Source organism: Apodemus sylvaticus, chromosome 20 (assembly GCF_947179515.1).
Source record: "Apodemus sylvaticus chromosome 20, mApoSyl1.1, whole genome shotgun sequence".
Lineage (NCBI taxonomy): Eukaryota > Metazoa > Chordata > Mammalia > Rodentia > Muridae > Apodemus > Apodemus sylvaticus.
The window spans coordinates 55044666-55064249 of NC_067491.1; the positions used below are offsets into that span (position 1 = coordinate 55044666).

Consider the following 19584-nt stretch of genomic DNA (forward strand, 5'->3'; position numbering starts at 1 on the left):
ATATTTATCTGTTGACCAGTAAAGTATGCAAAGAAGGAAGGTGTTGCTATCCTGTTATCTAACTAAGGCACACAAGTCATAAATGTGATACTTGTCCCGTGCATGGGATGGGTCTCAAGTGGTGCTGGTTTTTGGTTGGTCGTTGTAGTATGTGTGGCCTTGTTGGAGAAAATGTTTCACTGAGAGAGTGGGTTTTGAGACCCTCCTCCCAGCTGCCTTGAAGCTAATCTTTTTTCTAGTGGCCTTCAGATGAAGATGTAGAACTCTCAGCTCTTCCTGCACCATGCCCGCCTGGATGCTGCCATGCTTCTGCCTTGATAATAATGGACTGGACCTCTGAACCTATAAGCCAGCCCCAATTAAATGTTCTCCTTATAAGAGTTGCCTTAGTCATGGTGTCTGCTCACAGCAGTAATACCCAAAGACATTGGCATATAGGACTTAACAGACCTAAACCAAAATAAACTATAATAATTTTAAAATACTAGCAGACATAAAAATAAGAACTAATACCCAAACTTCTTAAATTATTCTGGAATGCAAAAAAGGAGGGATTCTAAACACCCCCTTTCCATGAAGCTAGTATTATCCTGATTCCAAATCCTAACAAAGACATAGTAGAAAAGAGAGGTAACGTTCAATTTCTTTGAAAAACACACATGCCAAAATTCTCAAAAAAAAAAAAAACAAAAACAAAAAACAAAAAAAAAAAAACAAAAAACAAAAGAAAAAAATCCAAACAGAATTCAAGGATTGTTATTCAATTCAAGGGTTGTTATAAACCATAACAACCTTTTAGCTTGTTCAAGTTGCCTTTGTTCTAGGCATGGAGAGATGGTTGTAAGTACATTAATGAATAAAGACATTCATTAAATGCTGTCAGGGACAGAGACTACACAATCATGGCAATAACTGCACACACATACACAAAACCGTTTAAGAAAATTTAAATTTCTTTTCATGACAAAAACCTTGGAAAGTCATAGGATAGAAACAATTGGATAAAGTATATATAACAAAATTATCGCTGATTTTGTGCTAGAAGAAAAGACCTCAAAGCATTCCCATTAAGATTAGGAACAAACAAAGGTAATCAACTCCTCTGTACAGTTCAAACTAGTGCATGATGTCTTAGCTCATTCTTGGCTTGCTTGGTCTCGCTCTAGTCAAGGATTGACTTTAACTTGAAGCAGTCACCTTGCCTTAGTTTCTTACATGCTGGAATTATAAATGAGTCACCATATTGAGTGACTTCTATGAGAAGAAAGAGACTGTTAGAACACAGCAGAAGGAACACAAAAACAGAACAATGGTCAGAGGGTCCACAAAGGCCTAAAGTGGTGGTGACCAAAATTGAAGTGGACATGGGAAAATAGCAAAAAGAATAAAGATTCTGCACTCTTGTTGATGTGGAGGACTAATACTACTAAAACTTTCATAGAGAGAGAAAGAGAGAGAGAGAGAGAGAGAGACAGAGACAGAGACAGAGACAGAGAGACAGACATAAGTCTACCCAATTACAATAACTTTTTTTTTTTTTTTTTTTTTTTTTTTTTTTTTTTTTTTTTTACAAAAAGCCAAATTGGAGAAAAGATATTCTCTTTAATATACTGTTAAAGGAACATTGGTTATCTTTTGGTAGAAGGAAACAAGGAAACTCTTTCTACTTTGGAAGAAAGATTAAATTTCAACTGTATTAACTCTCCATGTTATACTCAAAATTCTGCTACTACTAGATGATATCAGGAAATGTGTTTAATGATATAAGCATAGGGAAGCACTTCTAAAGGGGATTCAAATCTCACGGGATATATGGTTAATCCTCTACAAGTATCCCTTTAAAAATAAATGGTTTCTATATTTTCAAATAAATGAAACAAAAAAACTTGTTAAGTGAAAAGGCAACCTACAAAATGGGAGAAAACTTTTCCGGAAAAATAGTTTGGAATAGTGTCTGCGATATACAAGTTTATGAACATCTAGGAATAAAACAAGCAATTAAAATATTCTATGGAACTGAACAGAGTGCTCACACATACAGAGATAAGTGGCTAAGGCATGCACAGGAATTGTTCAAAATTTTTAGCCAATAGGGAAATGCAAATTAAACATTCTGTAATTTTATCTTATTCTAGTCACATGGCTCTTATTAGACAAAAATGTTAGCAATGATGTGTGAAAAAAGGAACCCTTACGGTTCACACTTGTGTTGGTGATAAGGTAAGCTAGCATATATGGTGGTAAGTTGGCACATGCCAGGCACTATGTAAGGAAGTTCATCAAAATATTAAAAATAGAAATGTCATTCTTTTTTTATGCAGCTCTTAGCAGGGCACTTCCACGGGACCTCCACCATTGAAGCAGACATATGTGCAAGTGTTATGGGAATTTTGGATCAAGTGTTGTCATTGCTATGACAACTCAAACATGGATAAGAAAATAATGAAAGTATTATAAAATATATTAACTGAGGTCCTGCTTTCTTTAGCATTTGCTGGTCTTTTCAGTGCCTCTGATTGTAGGATTACGAGACACAGGGGTTCCATGATAATGCCCTCTAGGACCTGGACCATGTGTGTCAGTTTTTCTGCCAAATAATGTAAATCTAATAAAGTTTTGGTAACAAAAATATACAACTGTCCTATGATCCAACAATAGCAATCAATATAGCAAAAGGACTATATACCAAATGACATAACTGTACTTCCATGTTCAATGTGGTTGTTTTCATTACAGCAAAATGGAATGATCCAAGACACCCATCAACACACGAATAGGTACTGAAAATGTGGCATTTAATGTAATTTTATTTCAGTGTAAAGAGGAAATGAAATTGTAAAATATGCTGGCACCATGATGGATTTAGAAAATATACTGAGGAAATGGAGAAAGACAAAAAAACCATTCAATTTCATTTATTTCAGTGTTTAGCTACTGAGGTTTAGTGTAGCACACTTAAAAACTATGTGCTCATATTGGGTAGTCTTGTGAAAGAGTAGGGGGAAGTTTTGAGGGAGCTGGAAGGTTCAAGGACACCATAAGAATAGAGTCAAATAACCTGGGCCCTTGGGGGCTCACAGGTTCTAAACCACCAACCAAAGAGCATGTATGGGCTGGACCTAGGCCCCTACACATATGTAGTAGATGTGCAGCTTGGTGTTCATGTGACTTTCCTAACAATTAGAGCAGGGGCAGTCCCTGAGTCTTTTGCAGGCCTTTGGATCCTTTCCCCCTAGGTGGGTTGCCTTGTCTGGCCTCAATGGGAGAGGCTGTGCTTAGTCCTTGTGATGGTTTCTATGTGCTTGACCCAGGGAGAGGCACTGTTGGGAGATGTGGCCTTGTTGGAGTAGGTGTGTCCCTGTTGGCATGGGCTTAAGACCCTTACCCTAGCTTCCTGGAAGTCAGTATTCTGCTAGCAGCCTTCAGATAAAGATGTAGCACTCTCAGCAACTCCAGCACCATGTCTGCCTGGACACTGCCATGTTTCTGCCTTGATGATAATGGACTGAACCTCTGAGCCTGTAAGCCAGTCGCAAATAAATGTTGTCTTTATTAAGAGTTGTCTTGGTCATGGTGTCTGTGCACAGCGGTAACACCCTAAGACAGTTCTGCTGTAGCTTGATGTGCCAGGGCAGGTTGGTACCCCCATGGGGAGGGGGTCTTTGGGGAAGGAGGTTATGAGGTTTGGACTGGGAGGAGAGGATGGAGGTAGGGCTACAGTCGGGATATAAATGGAATAAATAAATATGCTCATAAAGACCAAAAGACATTAAAGAGCAGATAGCAGAACACCTCACTTAAAAATGAGGAGAGTGGTAATAATACTGGGAAGTAGAAAGGTTTAAGCATAGAGGGGAAGAGAAACAATATGGAAGAAGAGGAAGAACTGGAATAAGACAGGATATTCGGGGGGGGGGCATATAGAAAGGTTATCTTATAATCCTAGTAAAAACTCTAGGCTAAACAAAAAAGTTTGAAAGGACACTTTTCCACTGATGGACGTGTCTCCCTAAAGCCAGAGGTAACTACATGAGAATTGAGTGCTAAGTTTCAGATACCTCCCTACCATTTGTTGCCCAAGGAGGACCTGAAGTCTCACTCAGGATGCGGGTCATTGTCACTGCTCAAGATTGTCAAACAGAATTTGATACTGAAATCCTATAGCTGGAGACACTATCCATTTTGATCACAAGACATGAAGAAGTCAAGCTAGAGATGAGCTAGCTTTCTCCCTTTATGGCCTTCAGGCTACAGGGGGTGGCTATGCAACTTGCTGGGAAGGGACCAGCTGTGAATTCAGTGAGATGAATCCAGGTAAAGCACATAAAGTACTGGAGTGAAAGTTATGAGCCTGCATGGGATTGGCCTAGTCCCTCTGCTCGTATGTAACAGGTGTGCAGCTTGGTCTTCATGTGGAGCTTCTAACGTTGGAAGCAGGGACTGTCTGAGTGTTGCCTACCTTTGGGACCCTTTCCCCGTACTGGGCTGCCTTGTCTAGCCTCAGTAGAAAACACAATGGATTTTGCTGCAACTTGATATGTCAAGGCTGACTGATACACATGGGAGTTCTCGTCTTTATAAAGAGAAAGGGAAGAGCGAATGGAGGGGAAGGTGGGGTGGGAGGACTGGGAGGAGGGAAAACTGCATTCAGGATACAAAGTAAATTAATTAACTAAAAAGTTTATGACAAGTTGCCTTTAGTTTCTTGGATTTTTGACTAGCTACACAAACAGGAACTCCATCTTATTTTATATGTCTTAGGATGTGATATGTATTTGCAGTTGTCTTCAGAGTCTAGAAAAGTCTTTGATTCCTGGAAGTCATGGGTCACTGTAAAACACCAAATGTTGATACTGGAAAGTTAACTAGGAGCCTTTGGAAGATTAGTAAGTACTTTAAGATGCATAATCATCTCTCCAGCCTTGATTCTCAAATTCTCATCAAGAACCAGTGGCTGCAGAGGCCACCCACATATAAGCAGACACATATTATTTTCTTGATATATGGCCATGCTAAAATGCCCTGCCAATTCTCATGTTCACACACATAAATTAAGGAATGGGTCTACTGACAAGTATTGAAAGGAATTGGGGATTTAAAGCACTAAAATTTATTATAGAAACACACAAAACTACAAAAAGGGGAGAGGGGATCAGTTAAAACTGTTTTAAAAAATACAATCATTTAAGTACAATGGAACATTAAAAAAAAAAAAGTCCAAAGAATTTATGTAAATATAAGGGCTGGAGTTTGGTTCCTAGGGCACCTTAACTTACCTTAGGGCACCAAAACTGAGTCTGACTTTAGTTCCAGGAGGTTCTACATCCTCCTCAAATCCCAGACACTTGGATTTATGTGCATATACTCATACAGAAACACACACGCGCGCAAATATAATAAATTAAAAAAATCTATATCACTCAGGAAAAACATTTTTTTCATGTAAAGCTAATTACCAAATGAAATAATAGGGTTTTTTAAAAACAGAATTTGCTATGTAAGGGAACTTAGAAAAATATCACAATAAAGAACAACAACTTTCTACTTCAAATCAACCAGACATACCCAAAAACAAGCCAGAAAGAGAAGTATGTGTTCTTAGCTACTGAACCATCTCTCTGAATTGCCAATTTCTTTTCTTTTTCTTTTCAGATTTTTTAGTTGTGTATGAACACGATTGAACAGGTACCTGGGGAGGACCAGACAGTGTTCAGGCCCCTTGGAATTGAAGCTACAGATAGCTGAAAGCCACCTAACACATATATGGGGAATCAAACTAAGCCCCCCTAGAAGAGTAGCGAACACTGTTAATCACTTTTGTTAGCCATCTCTCCAGGCTGCAATCCATGTCTTTAAATGCTTGCTATCATTTGTCACAATTTCTTGGTAACATGTCTTTCAAGTGACAGGAATGGCAGACCAGAAAATTATGCCAATGTTATTAAGCATATATATATATCTTGACTCCAAGATTACAAACAAAAAAGCAAAAATCAAAGTCTTGTGTGGGAATAGACCAAAGATCAAAATGCTAACATCTTATTGTTCTTCTTTCGGGTTCTTTTTTTTTTTAATTAAAGATTTATTTATTATATGTAAGTACACTGTAGCTGTCTTCAGACACCCAGAAGAGGGATCAGATCTCATTACAGATGGTTGTCAGCCACCATGTGGTTGCTGGGATTTGAACTCAGGACCTTCGGAAGAGCAGTCAGTGCTCTTAACTGCTGAGCCCTCTCTCCAGTCCCTCGGGCTATTTCTAAAATACACAAACTTAAATTCTCCTTATATGATTTAGCTACATGAAAATGTTCTATTTCAATCACACAGCTTTTTTTTTCTTTAAAATTTATATTTGGTTGGAACAGATTCACCTTAAAAATCCTAAGTGCTATTCAAATGTCCTGCATTAGATACTGTATTTCCCTAGCCCCCTACCCTACCTGTAAGAAAAACAGACAGACATTAAAACATGTATGGGAACAGGATTTCATCCTACATTTGTATGTATCCTAATAGGGCTAAAATTACATTTTGCTGGTCATGTCTGTTTCCACTTCAGAATGTTTTCATTTTTTTTCTTGTTTCAGCACTACATTTATTTATTTCATTTGTGTACATACACAAATACATTCATTGTTGTGCACATGGAACTCAGAAAAGACAACTTTTGGGAATTGATTCTCTATTGAAACTCCATGCGAGTTTCAGGGTTAAAATTGAGATCAGGCTATCCTAATGAGCCAAGGCTAGCTAAGCTACCTTGTGGTCCATCCAAACTCTTTTTTTTTTTCACCCCTCACAATAAAGGCAAGCTGGCCATACAGTTTATAGTTATACAAGTTCTGTCACTCTGAGATTTTATATAGGTTTCTAATGGGATGTAGGACCCAGAAATCCATTTTACATATTGTTCACACGGACAATGTTTCTATAGTGTGAATTCTTTCATGCTTAAGGAAATTACCACAGTAAGTGAATTCTTTCCCACAGTGTTTACATACATAAAGTCTCTCTTTCATAGAGTGGATTTTTTTATGAGTGTAATAGGAACTCTGACTGTTGAAGGTTTTCCCACACAGGTTACATGCAAAATACTTCTCCGCAGTGTGAGTCTTTTCATGACTGTTACGGGTACTGGAAGTGGTAAAAGTTTTTGTGCAATGTTTGCAAGTATAAGGCTTCTCTCCAGTGTGAATTCTTTCATGACTGTTACGGGCACTTGAAGTAGTGAAAGCTTTTCCACAATGTTTGCATGCGTAAGGCTTCTCTCCAGTGTGAATCCTCTCATGTTTGATTAGATCACCAGAAAGAATGAACACTTTCCCACATTTTTTACACAGAAAGGATCTCTCACCAGTGTGAATTCTTTCGTGACTGTTTCTGTCACTGGAAGTGGCAAAGGCTTTTCCACAATACTTACACGGATAAGGTTTCTCTCCAGTATGAATCCTTTTATGATTAATAAGATAATCAGAACGACTGAATGCTTTCCCGCATGTTTTACATACAAAGGGTTTCTCTCCAGTGTGAATTCTTTCATGACTGTTACGGTCACTGGAACTGGTGAAGGCTTTTCCACAATGTTTACAGGCATAAGGCTTCTCTCCAGTGTGGATTCTCTCATGATTCATAAAGTGACCCAAACGTTTGAAGGCCTTCCCACATTTCTTACATACAAAGGGATTCTCTCCAGTGTGAATTCTTTCACAACTATTATAGTCATTGGGACTAGTGAAAGCTTTTCCACAATGTGTACATGAATATGGCTTTTCTCCACCTTGAATGTTTTCATGAACATCATGGGCACTGGAGATAGTGAAGACTTTTTCACAATGTTTACATTCATAAGAATTTTCTCCATGAATCCTTTGGTGCATGAGGAGGTATTTCAACTGAATAAATCCTTTCCCACATTGGTCGCACACATAAGGCCTCTCTCCGCTGTGAATTCTTTCGTGTTTTTGGAAGCATGACAAATATCTAAATGTTTTTCCACACTGTTTGCAAATGTAACACTTTTCGACAATATGAATTCGCTCATGACTGATAAGGTGACTGGAATTAACAAAGGCTTCTCCACACTGCTTACACACAAATGGCTTTACTTCACTGTGGATGGTCTCATCTCTCTGGTCGTATGAACACTTCATAAAGGTGCTCTCGTGCTTATTTCCATCGTGAGTTCTCTCATGATGCTGATCACAATGGAGACTCCCATGAGCTGCATTACATTGCTGATTTTCACATGATTTCTCCCTAGAACTTCCATGCACCCGGAATGACTCAGAATGACCCACATCTTCCCAGCATTTCTCATGTTTAAAAGCCTTCTCCACAGGTTCCTTACACTCAAATGGCTTCTCTTGAGTTTGATCACTGAGGTGCACATCCAAGGGTGAATTATTGATGATGTTTCTTACATACAAACTGCTTTCACATACTGGTATTGCAGGAAGCATGTCCTCATTATCAATATACTCTGGAATCTGTGCCTGGGTTTGTTCACAGTGACTGCCATGTTCACATTCACCATCTTTCTCAATCACCTGAGTTCTGGAAAAAAAAAATGTGAGAAGAGCATTATGGGCACTGGAGATAATGAAGGATTTTCACAATGTTTACATAATAAGATTTTGCTCAAATGTGGACTTTTTGGTACATGAGAATGTATTTCCAATAACTGAATCCTGTGGTATATGGGAAGGTATTGGTACTGGGATGTTTTTGATTTGGCAAAGAAAGTGTTGGTGACTAATTCCAGTGGTCCACCACAGTTATAATACTCTAGAGGCAAGAGCAGAAAGCCTTCAAATTTAAGGCGAATTTGGGCCACATATAAAGATCCTGTCATGAGTAAATAAATAGACCTTCGACTTTACAAGAATTATGAAGAATCTGGAGCAATAGCTCAGTAGGTAAGAGCACCTCTTCCTCTTCCAGAAGACCAAAGTTTCGCATACCAATGGGTGGGTTTGCAGTGGTATATAACTCCAACTTCAAGGGACCTATAGCCCTTGTCTGGCTCCATAAATCCTTTCCAGATATGTAGCATGCACTCACATGAACCCACACATACACATAAGCTTAAATAATTTATGACCATAGAAAGAGAAAATATTCAACCAATGTTCTTGTGTTAGCATACAAGACTGTCACATAACATTAGGAAATACTAGTCTACTTAAGCATTTGAAATACATAGCATGTACTGGTTAGATTTTTACCAACATGATATAAGGTAAGGCCATCCTAGATGCTGTAACTTTAATTAAAAAAAAATGCCTCTATCAGATCGGCCTGTAGGTAACTCTACAAGGGTGCTTTCTTGATTTACTAAGTTATGTGGGAGGGCCTAGCTTATTGTGATTTGTTCCTTCTCTGAGCAAGTAGGCATGAGTTGTATACAACAAGTAACAGAGCCAATCAGGGAGTGGTGCTCTTCCATGACTTTACTTGAGTTCCTGCTTCCAGAGCCCTGCCCAGCTTAACCTCCTGACCTGGCCTCCCATCATGATAGACTGTGACATGAAGTATAAGCCAAAAGAAACCATTTTTTCCCCAAGTTGCTTTGGATTTTGGTATTTATCACTGGGCAAGAAAACAAACTAAAACAGAAATTGGTACCAGGCCCATAGGCCATTGCCATTACAGACTAACAATATTGTTTTTGGAAAGAAAGTGAAAGTGTTTAGACGTTTCAACTGGAAAAGCCAATGAATGCTCAGAATTTAATGATGTTTTTGGCGACCTGGGATGTGAGAATGCTAACAGCAACGCGGACATTGGAAGCCTGCCTTGTCAATATTTAGAGGGACGTTTGAGGATGTAAAGGTGACGTGGCTGCAACTTATGTCACCCCCCTTGATCACTAGGATTGACACAGCTGCTGTGGCCGGCTAGGAAGAGTCTCTTTCCTCCCTCACAGTTCCAAGTATCCCTCCTGAAGCCATGTGCTTTGTCAAAGAGGATGACCTTCCCTGTAGAGAGGAACACCAGCCTTCAGTTAACCATGCTATAACATCCAAACAAACTCTCAAAGGGATGTTTAAGAGTACCTCAAAGACCGTAAGAGTGGTTCATGAGATATTTTGTATTAAGAATCTATGCTTTCTGGTTAGCGGGGATGGGGGGGTGGTAGGGGGTGGGAGTGGGGCTGAAGAATCAGCTATAATAAACAACAACATCACCGAGGTGAAATCTTTAAGAGATTTTGATCAGCACCAAGACCACAGGGGGCTGAGGCTGCACTTCAAATTGGCAGCAAAACATGGCAATGTGTAGGACTCTGTCAGCTGGTATTAATTTTGGCAGCACGAGAGCTGCAGGAACAAATGGGTCATGGAAAAGCTGAGGCAGGGTGCCATGAAAGGCCAGGTGATGTCACTGCTGAAGCTGAAATCCCAACTGCAGTGGAGACACTAGGACTGAAGGGTTGATTGAGAACAGATGAGATTCTGTACCAAGTGCCAGGATTGGAGTTCCTGAAGAAAGGCCGGAAAGTGAATGGTGAAGGGGTAACCTATACGGACCCTAGCATATTAGAGACGACAGTACCACTGATGATTGCCAAGGACAGCAGTAGTTGTGGGATGGAGCCAGAATGAGCCTGTAAGTCAAGTGATGGGTGTGCGCTGTGTATGGCAGAGCCAGAGACACTGCGTTACCCAAGCCCTTAGGAGGCCAGGAGGTCATGAGTGAAGCCCAGAGGAAATACATTCAGCTACAGAACTGGATCAACGCTGTCGAATTTTGAATTTACTTTGATCTAATTGTAGCTTTGCACTGCTTCTTCACCTTTGAAACCAGAAATGCATAATTGATATTTGATTTACAGGAGCCCACGGCAGAGAACTTTTGGAACCGAATATTTAATGTGTATACCCCAGTTTTTAAAGACTGTGGTATTCCTGAAGTTATGCTGTGTTTTATATTTTGATATTAACATGAGATCATGGGAACAAGGAAACAATTGTGCTTGTTTTTTTTTTTTTTTTTTTTTTTGTCAACTTGACACCAAATATGGTCATCTGAGAAGAGGGAACATTTATTGAGGAAACAGCTCCATCAGATTGGATTGTAAGCAAGTCTGTGTGTGTGTGTGTGGGGGGGGTATTTTCTTGAATAATATTTAATGTGCGAGGCCGAGCTAACCCTGGGTGGTGCCACTCTTGACCATAAGGGCCTTCATTCTATAAGTTCTTTAAGAAATGAGGCTGAGTAAGTCTTTAGAAGCAACACAGTCAGCAGTGTTCTTCCATAATCTCAGTTTCAGTTCCTGCCTCCAGATCTCTGCCCAGATATCCCATGAAGAGGGGCTGTGATCTGGAAGGCAGACAGGAACCAAAATAAGCTCTTCCCTCCTAAGTCCTATTCTGTCCTGGTGCTTATCTTAGCAATAAAAAGCAAATTAAAAACACCTCTAAAGTGAGGAGGCGACTCAGTAGTGAAGAGGACTGATAGTCCTTCCAGAGAACCTATCTTTGATTCCAGCACCCACCCAGAGGCTCACAGCTGTCTGTAACTGCAATCCAGGGAATGGGGAATCTTAGGCCCTCATCTGGCCTCCAAGGGCACTACATGAATGTGGCACACAGACACACATGCAAACCAAGCACATATAAAAAACAAATATTCTTATAAATCAAGATAACAACATGAAAAAACCCAACTCATATATAAAGCCTTAAAAAAAAAGATCATTAAAAATTTACCAAATACTTATGAGTATGAAGGCAACGTTTTATGTAATGCACCACTGGGGGAAAAAAATCTCTTATATAGTTAATTGTTATACTGCATTAAGAAATTACAGAGATGGGATACTCAAATTCTGAATGATCACACCCAATGCAGTTTTATAAACATCTATTTTAGAATTAATTTATCCTTAGATATATTTGGATAATATACCAGGTTCTCAGTTGTCCTATCATTCCCAAATGTTTGATGTAAATTACTCTTTCTTAAAGAGTTTAAATTACCCCAGATTTCACCTGAGATTTTGGTAGTCCTCTTCAACATTTTCTTCTTCAGTTTTCTCTGAAAGTAAACCCAAAGAAATCATTATGGTATAGTCAACATTATAAAAATGTATTAATTCTAAATCTTACGACCTGACCAGGCAGGTTTATGCTTCCTTTCGAGCCGCACACCACTATACATATAAGCAGGAGCCAGTTGTCTGAACGAGTACGCAAAGGAAGCATGGCGTGTTGTTACCTATGGAGATCAGGTTCAGAAAGTTTTCCTTCATCACATCTCTGTAGAGCTTCTTCTGACTGGAATCCAATAAAGTCCACTCTCCTGAGGTGAAGTTCACAGCCACATCCTCAAAGGTCACTGGCTCCTGAAACAGTGCACATATTAATTAGGAGGGTTAGTTTTAACCGCGAAGTTGACAGGATACAGAATCACCTAGAACGGAAGCCTCTGAAGACACTGCTAAGTGTTTACGTAGATAAAGGTTAACTTGAGAAACTACAGTGTTTACACGAATCAACACGAGAAAATCCACCCACTGGGTGTAGAAGCAGTCTCTGACTTGTATGAAGGATTATATTAGAGGAAGTTTCAGACATGAACTATCAAGAAAGCAGCTGTAACTGCTATGAGATTAATTCTAGGCACTGGGACAATGGTGAGGCAGGCAGGCAGGCAGGCACAGAGCAGGCAGAGCAACCCGAGACTTTACTTGGGTTTTGCCCCTGGTTGTGTCTGAACAATGCAACTAGCACCTTGTGGACATTCTTTCTTGTAGGTAACCTCGGACCATATCTACTATCAGGTTTCATGTTTTTAAAAAAAGGTGACACGTTAGTCCCTCTAGGAACACTTTATTAATGTCCTATATCTAATTCAAATACATTTTGGGACACGTCTAGTAACAAAGGAAAATGATCTAAAAGTAATGAGCTACTTTGGGGCGCATGTACCATATGGTGAACTGTGTTCTCAAAATTAATATTTAAGGAGAATCTTTTTATCATTTTACCTTTGAATAAGGTCTATGATCATAATTAGACGCATGATGGGAAATAAGACATGCAGTAAGCAAGTCTTACCAGATGTGTACCTATCAGTCAAAACACAGAATGCTTAGTGCTCTACTCTTCAACAGCCAAATCTTTTTTTCAGAGCCCCAAACAGTAGCTGTTGCTCTCGAGAACTGTCCTAGAATTTTAGTGCTGTAAAGAAACACCATAACCAGGACATTTAACTGGGGCTGGCTTATCGTTCGGTGGTTTAGTATATTGTTGTCATAGTGGGGAAACATGGCAGCATGCAGGCAGACATGGTGCTGGAGGAGCTCAGAGGCAGCATGTGTGTCACTTTGGGCATAGCTTGAGCATGCATGAGACTTCAAAGTCTGTCTTCACAGTGACACACGTCCCCCAACAAGGCCACATCTCCTAAGAGTGCCACCTGCTATGGGTCAAGCATTCACACACATCTGTTCAAACCACCATAAGTACCCTAATTCAGTGACTTGCTGTCATTCTTCACAGAACATTTTAAACCTCTACTATGGCTTAGCTTTGAATCAAGTTACCTTGGGCTCACTAGTAATGCTGTCCATACTCTTTCATCAGCTGGGATCTTGAGAGTCATCAGAAGTGCATCCCAGGAGGAAGTTTTGAGGATTGAGGTATCTGAGTCAGATACAGGATTTGATATTGACACACAGGACATGAAAATGAACTAGGATCCATCCCTTTACTTGGGATGCTTTAAATTTAGCAGATAAAGACACAGCAAATACTAAGTGCTCTGTGCTTGGAGGTGTTGGAAAAGAAGACAGTGTGTTTATTTTACTAAGGGAAATATGGAATTGGTTGGTTCAGAAACAGGAATGGAAACAGTTTTGCATAAACTGGGTATGGAATATGTGTGTAAAGTGACCTGACTGTCTAAGACTACAGTCTGGATGATAGTTCAGAAGATTATTGAATAAAGGGATTGGGAGAGACCTTGGGTTATCTGATACTGTGCAGTGGAACTGGGGAACATACCTGCAGATACCCCATTTGCCACTCACACACTTTCTGATCCCCTCTAATGTTCCTTTCAGTTCTCTCATTCTATGTGTTGGCTATGCTTCTGTGAGCTTATACTTCTCCACAGGGAGTGAGGCCTTGTTAGGTCAAAATCGATAAGCATGGAAAACAGTCTGTCTGTTAAGTTTTAAGCCTTGCTACGAACCACCCTTTAATTAGAGGCGGTTAGGCTAAGTACGGCAATGCAAATCTGCCACCTTAAGACTCATGAGACTAAAAGGGAGGATCATTAGTTTGAGGCAGGCCTGAGCTACAAAGTCATAACTGGTCTCAAAATAAATTATCAGAAAGGAGAGAGAAAACAAAAGACTGGTTCCAGAGGTGAAACTGTGATGACAGTCTTTCTCTTATTATTATTACGATTTTTTTAATCTTTCCAAGGACTCAGACATATCAACTTATCAATTTGTCAATAAATAAATAAATAAATACCAAAAGTATCAGCTTTTTGTAAATGTAGGCAACCAACACTATAAACTTTGCTTACACCTGCTTTCATTCTGTCCCATAAACTGATCACACTGTATTTTCCTTTTCATTCAATTTGAGAAGTTTGAAGTATTTCCTTCTTCATTTGTTCCTTGATCTAATTATCATTCAGTAGTGTTTAGTTTCCATGAGTCTGTGTACTTTTTGTAGTTCTACTGCTGATAATAAAAGTGGACTTTTATTCCCTATTTAGAATGCAACTTCCTTATATTTATAGAGATGCTCTTTGTGTGATTGAGTTTGGAATAAACTAGATAAAAAACAAACAGGAAATCAGTAATTCAATGACATTATGAGGTCAGGGGTGGTAGGGATGCCTTTAATCTCAGCACTCGGAAGGCAGAGGCTAGTAGATCTTCATGAGTTTCAGGGCACCCTGGTCTACATTTTAAGTTGCAGGCCAGCCACAAATACGACTGTAATTTTAGATCAAGTGGCATGTCTTTTACAAAATTAGGTCCACCTCTGCTTGTTGTATATGTTTAGTGACTGAGTCTCAAAAGATAGATGATAAATAAATAAATAAGACACCATAAAACAAATGAACCAAGTAAACACACATAGAGCATTCCACTCAAACATAAGACATTTAAGCGACCAATGGAAAGTCTCTTAATAGACTCTTATACGCAGACACAAAAATACAGGAAGCCTAAAACAATCCAATTATAAGACAATAATGAGTCTGACAGCAACAGAAATTATAGAAAATCTACAAACCCGCAGAGATTAAATAACACACAACTGAACGATGAATGTGTTAGTGAAGAAATCAAGGAGACCAAATACTTCCTTGAATTGAATGAAAATGAAGGCATAATGTACAAAAACCCAAAAATACAACGAGGACAGTACAAACTGCAACATTTATAACTCTAATTTCCTACATTAAAAATCCAGACAATTGTGGTTCTCTCCACCCCCAAGTCCTACCTTGCCATGGCCCTCTTAACTATTCTGCATTGGCAGGGGGTGGGGGGGTATGAGGTTGGGGAGGGAGTATTTCGGAGAACCACCCACTGAAAATGATCTACTTTGACACTGGTGTCTTCTGTGCTGATTAGGAAGAGCATCTATATCACTAGAAGCCCACCCTGGAAGGGTGGTAGTGTCCCCTGATGTTGGGGCTCAGATGCCTGGGACCCTCCCTCGTAGTGCCTCCAGGATCTCCTGATGTTTAGAGGGGTTTTTCTGGGTCTCACAGATAACATGGAAAACTACCAAGACAATGTCAACCACATTTTGATACCTTGTTCTACCCTGTCCTACTATGTCACAGGACAGGTACAGGTGAGAAGCAGGGTCTCTGTCCAACCTTTCACCTTTGATCCCTCACCTTTCTGTAAGGGATCTAGAATACCCTGACTTTCAGCCAAATCATAGAGAGCTATCACCCAGCATTCTTTACCAGTGATTTCTACCTTAGTGACTCCACATGACCTCCTCCTCCAACCTATAATATCTGACTCAGAAACCTGCATACTTAGAAACCTGGGACTTTTATCTCATGCGGCAGGGAGTTCAGTGGGTCATTCTGTGCTAGCTCTGACCCAAAGGATTCTTGTATTAGTCCCTGACCCCCGGAACATGTCATTTGCCTTCCACTCCAACCTTAACTCCCCCTAAAGAATCTCTGGATCTCTAACTTGTCCTCGGGCATTAGAGTCCTATAGGTCTACAAGCTGCAAGTGTGGGATTAGGGACTCCGTTCTGCTCAGACCTGATCCTGCCACCTCTCAGAAGCACAGCTGTCCCCTCCCTACCCTGTTCTCCAAAACTGAAGAGAGAGCTCCTTAATATAGGGTAGAACCATCTCCTCCCAGTCCTTGAATCTTAGGGTTCATTCTCCTGAACCCCCAGTTCCTATCTCCAGAGCTCAGTGCTATAGGGGTGAAACTCATGATGCTGTGCCTTGCAACCTAAGGTTTTTGAGAAGAATTTGCTGTTATCTTGAAGACTGCCAAACCTTTTTAATCCCTGCCCACTGGGATGAGATGCACACATCCCTCTTAGGGGGTTAGGGAGAACGCATCAACTGGGGAGCTAGGGCAATATTATTCTTCAAGCTTTTCCTATAAAATATGATTTTGTACTTTGACAGAAAAGTCAGACAGGAAGATGGAGGGATGGCTCTGCATTAGGCCACTTTTGGCTCTTCCAGAGGATTCACGTTTGGTTTCCAGCTCCTACACTAGGTGGCTCATACCTGCATAGACATTCATCTCTAGGGGATCCAACACTTTCTTCTGACCTCTGCAGAAACCCAAGCATACATGCACACGTGCACAGGAACACGAACACACACACACCCCAAAATAAATCTTTTTCCAAAATAAATTAGATCTTAGACAAACGACCTAAAGAAGCACTTTAAGACTTTGCGAAAACAAGATCCCAAAGTCCAAATCACTAAGTGAAAGAAATAGTGAGGATCAAGGCTGAAATTAAGTAAAAAAATAAGTAAAAAAACAAACAAACAAAAAGAGCCACTGAAGTGGAGGATGGCTCGGGAGAGCACATGTGCCTTTTTCAGAGGATCTGAGTTTAGTTCCCAGGATCCACAGAGTGGATCAGAACCAATTATAACTCCGTTTCTCACGGATCTAATGTTTTCTTCTAACTCAGTGAGCATCTGGAAAACATGTTACATATCCTTTCTGGCAGGCAAAATGCACACACACACACACACACACACACACACAAAATTGAGTCGGTGTTCGAAAAGATAAACATAACTGATAAACCCTTAGCCAAATAAAGCAAGACACACATTAATGAAAAGAGAGATGAGAAAGGAGGCATTCCAATAGACACCAAGGAAATTCAGAGAATCATGGTAACGTACTTGAAAATTTTATATCTCAAGGTTGTGCATTGTGGTGCATGCCTTTAATCCTAGCATTTAGGAGGCAGAGGCAGGCTGATCTCTGTCAGTTCAAGGCTAGCCTCATCTATATAGCATGGTCTAGGCTAGCAAAGGCTACAGAGTAAAACTCTGTCTTGAAACTAAAAAAATCCCAGTAACCTCATTAGTATGATTTCCATGCTGGTCACTAAGCAGTCAATGACACACATGCTGCTCAGGAAACTCAGAATATCTTAGGATCTTCCCGCCGGAATCTGAGGGAGAAAAACTGCACAGTAGGGCTGAGGGTGTGGCTCACTTAGTAGTGTTTACTTAATATGCAGGAAGTCCCTCCCTTGGTCTCCATCCCCAGCACCATAACAAATCAAGTGTGCTGACTCATGCCTTGAAATCTCAAAACCTGAAGTCAGGAGGATCACAAGTTCAAAGTTATCTACAGCTACATATGGAGTTTCATGATAGCCAGGGACACATGAAACCCAGTTTTAAAATAAAAATAAAAGTAAATGAGACCAAAGAAATGGGGTCTGCAGGTAAAATCAGTCATCTGGCGTGCTTCGCGACCTGTGTTTGATCCCTGCACCACAACGGGGTCCTTTGGCCCCCGTTGGCATAGTAACGCTATGGCACGGGAGACCAAAGATTGGTTCACCACACATGAACAGCACGAATACATTTTTAAATGTTCTGCACACTCAAAACAACTCTCAAACAAAAAATATCTTATCCAGAAGACACGTATGTTTTTCTCTCAGTTGGACCCTCTCAACTGTTTCCCTAGCCACAAATTACACTCTCTAGAAAAATCTATTATATAAAGGCAAAGGGAACAAGCGACGACGTTAATAATTTTTCCAGAGGATTGCAATCTTGGTAAACACTAATTAAGGAGCTCACTTTGTAGGGCATGATGGTGCGCACATCTAAATTGCAGTTCTCAGGAAGCAGAAGCAGGCGGATCTCTGAGATCAAGGTCTGCGTAATGAGTTCCAAGAAAGAAAACAAACAAACAAAACAAACACACATTACAGGCAGAGGCAGGCAAACCTCTGAGTTCGAAGCCAGCCTGGGCTACCGAGTGAGTTTCAGGATAGCCAGGGCTACTGAGAAACACTGTCTGAAAAATAAAGAAACCAAGCAACTAAAAACTCACCAGTGCCAGCGCCAGCACCAGCACCTCCAACAAACGCACATCACATATCCCTCCTCTTTGGAGAAGCAGCCTAGAGCAAAACTAATACGAAACCAAGGAGGTCGCAGGAAACACTAAAGCATGCCAAACCCAAGTGCAAGGGCAGGCCGGCAGCAACTCAAGTCCTTTCACTGCACTGACCAGACTGCATCACCAACCCGTCACCGCTGCAAGATCTGCAGGGTGCAGGTCCACTGCGCGGATTCCTGGTGATAGCCCGGGGACTGGGATAAAGCAGTTTCACAGCGACGGGACTGGGGGAGCCTCCGACTCCCCGCTCCGCCGGTGCCAGACTCCACCTCGGACTGCAGCACAGCGCCAGGGGAGCGTCGGGTCGGCGGCGCAGTGTCAAAGCCGTGGCCCCCGATCCCGGGATGCACCGAGCACTCACCATTTCCAGCTTCGGACGCATGCAGGGGTCCTTCGGAAGGGCCTGCCGACAAAAATAGGTGGCACTCACTGCAAGCAGCTGTCACAACACCTCACAAAAGCTACACGGGATTCAAAAATGGAGCCAGGGGCCGAAACTTCGGAACAACGTTGTTCCTCATTTGACAGTTCCAGCAAGGAAGTAACAGCGACTCTGATTGGCGAAAGATACTGGACCCGCCTTCTTATTCCTGAGTAGCAGGATCCACGACCTTTCCCAGCCCAGACGCAAATAAAAAAATGATAGATAAAAGCAACACCCAATCATAACCCAGGCGTTCTCTTTGGAGTAAACCTAGAGGGATCCTTGCTTTTAAGCACAAAGCTCTCTGGGATTTTAGTGCTCGCACTCTCTTCGTCGTGCACTCAGTGGGCTTCTAGTGTTTGACAAGACAGCGCTACTGATTGTCTCAGGATATATTCCAGACTCAATTGCAGGAAAAGGAAAACCCATGACCTCAAACAGGAAGGTTACCAGGTTGGCGAAAGTACAGTGCCAATAATGAGAGCTAATGTAAGAGATGAAGCAAACGGACTTTTGCACCTGTACT

General features: G+C 40.8%; 2 protein-coding genes across 3 annotated transcripts in view; both read right to left on the reverse strand.

The window, feature by feature from the left end:
• The window catches only part of LOC127670565 (zinc finger protein 491-like), a 19247-nt gene extending 15132 nt beyond the window's left edge, over positions 1-4115 (reverse strand). Inside the window, 1 exon segment of the mRNA XM_052165069.1 lies at positions 4067-4115. Coding sequence (XP_052021029.1) covers positions 4067-4115 — 49 coding nt within the window.
• LOC127670395 (zinc finger protein 501-like) lies at positions 4008-19137 on the reverse strand. 2 transcript variants are annotated; one of them, XM_052164748.1, is made up of 4 exons: positions 18996-19137; positions 12223-12349; positions 11997-12042; positions 4009-8556 (listed from the first exon to the last, which is right to left on the reverse strand). In XM_052164748.1, exons 1-4 carry the CDS (start codon positions 19014-19016, stop codon positions 6915-6917), a joined length of 1836 nt encoding a protein of 611 aa, XP_052020708.1. In that variant the 5' UTR covers positions 19017-19137; the 3' UTR covers positions 4009-6914. The 2 variants fall into 2 exon arrangements, with proteins under 2 accessions (XP_052020709.1, XP_052020708.1); XM_052164749.1 differs by lacking the exons at positions 12223-12349; positions 18996-19137 and having other exon boundaries at positions 4008-8556; positions 11985-12039.
• Positions 19138-19584: the final 447 nt, after the last annotated feature.

Bases quoted from the DNA above. Each gene is read 5' to 3' on its own strand.
- LOC127670395 (XM_052164748.1), bottom strand. From the start codon at position 19,016: ATGCGTCCGAAGCTGGAAATG. The intron at 12,350-18,995 runs GTGAGTGCTCGG...GCACTGTTTCAG, and splicing joins TGCGTCCGAAGCTGGAAATG to GAGCCAGTGACCTTTGAGGA. The intron at 8,557-11,996 runs GTGAAATCTGGG...TTTTTTTTCCAG, and splicing joins GAGGACTACCAAAATCTCAG to AACTCAGGTGATTGAGAAAG.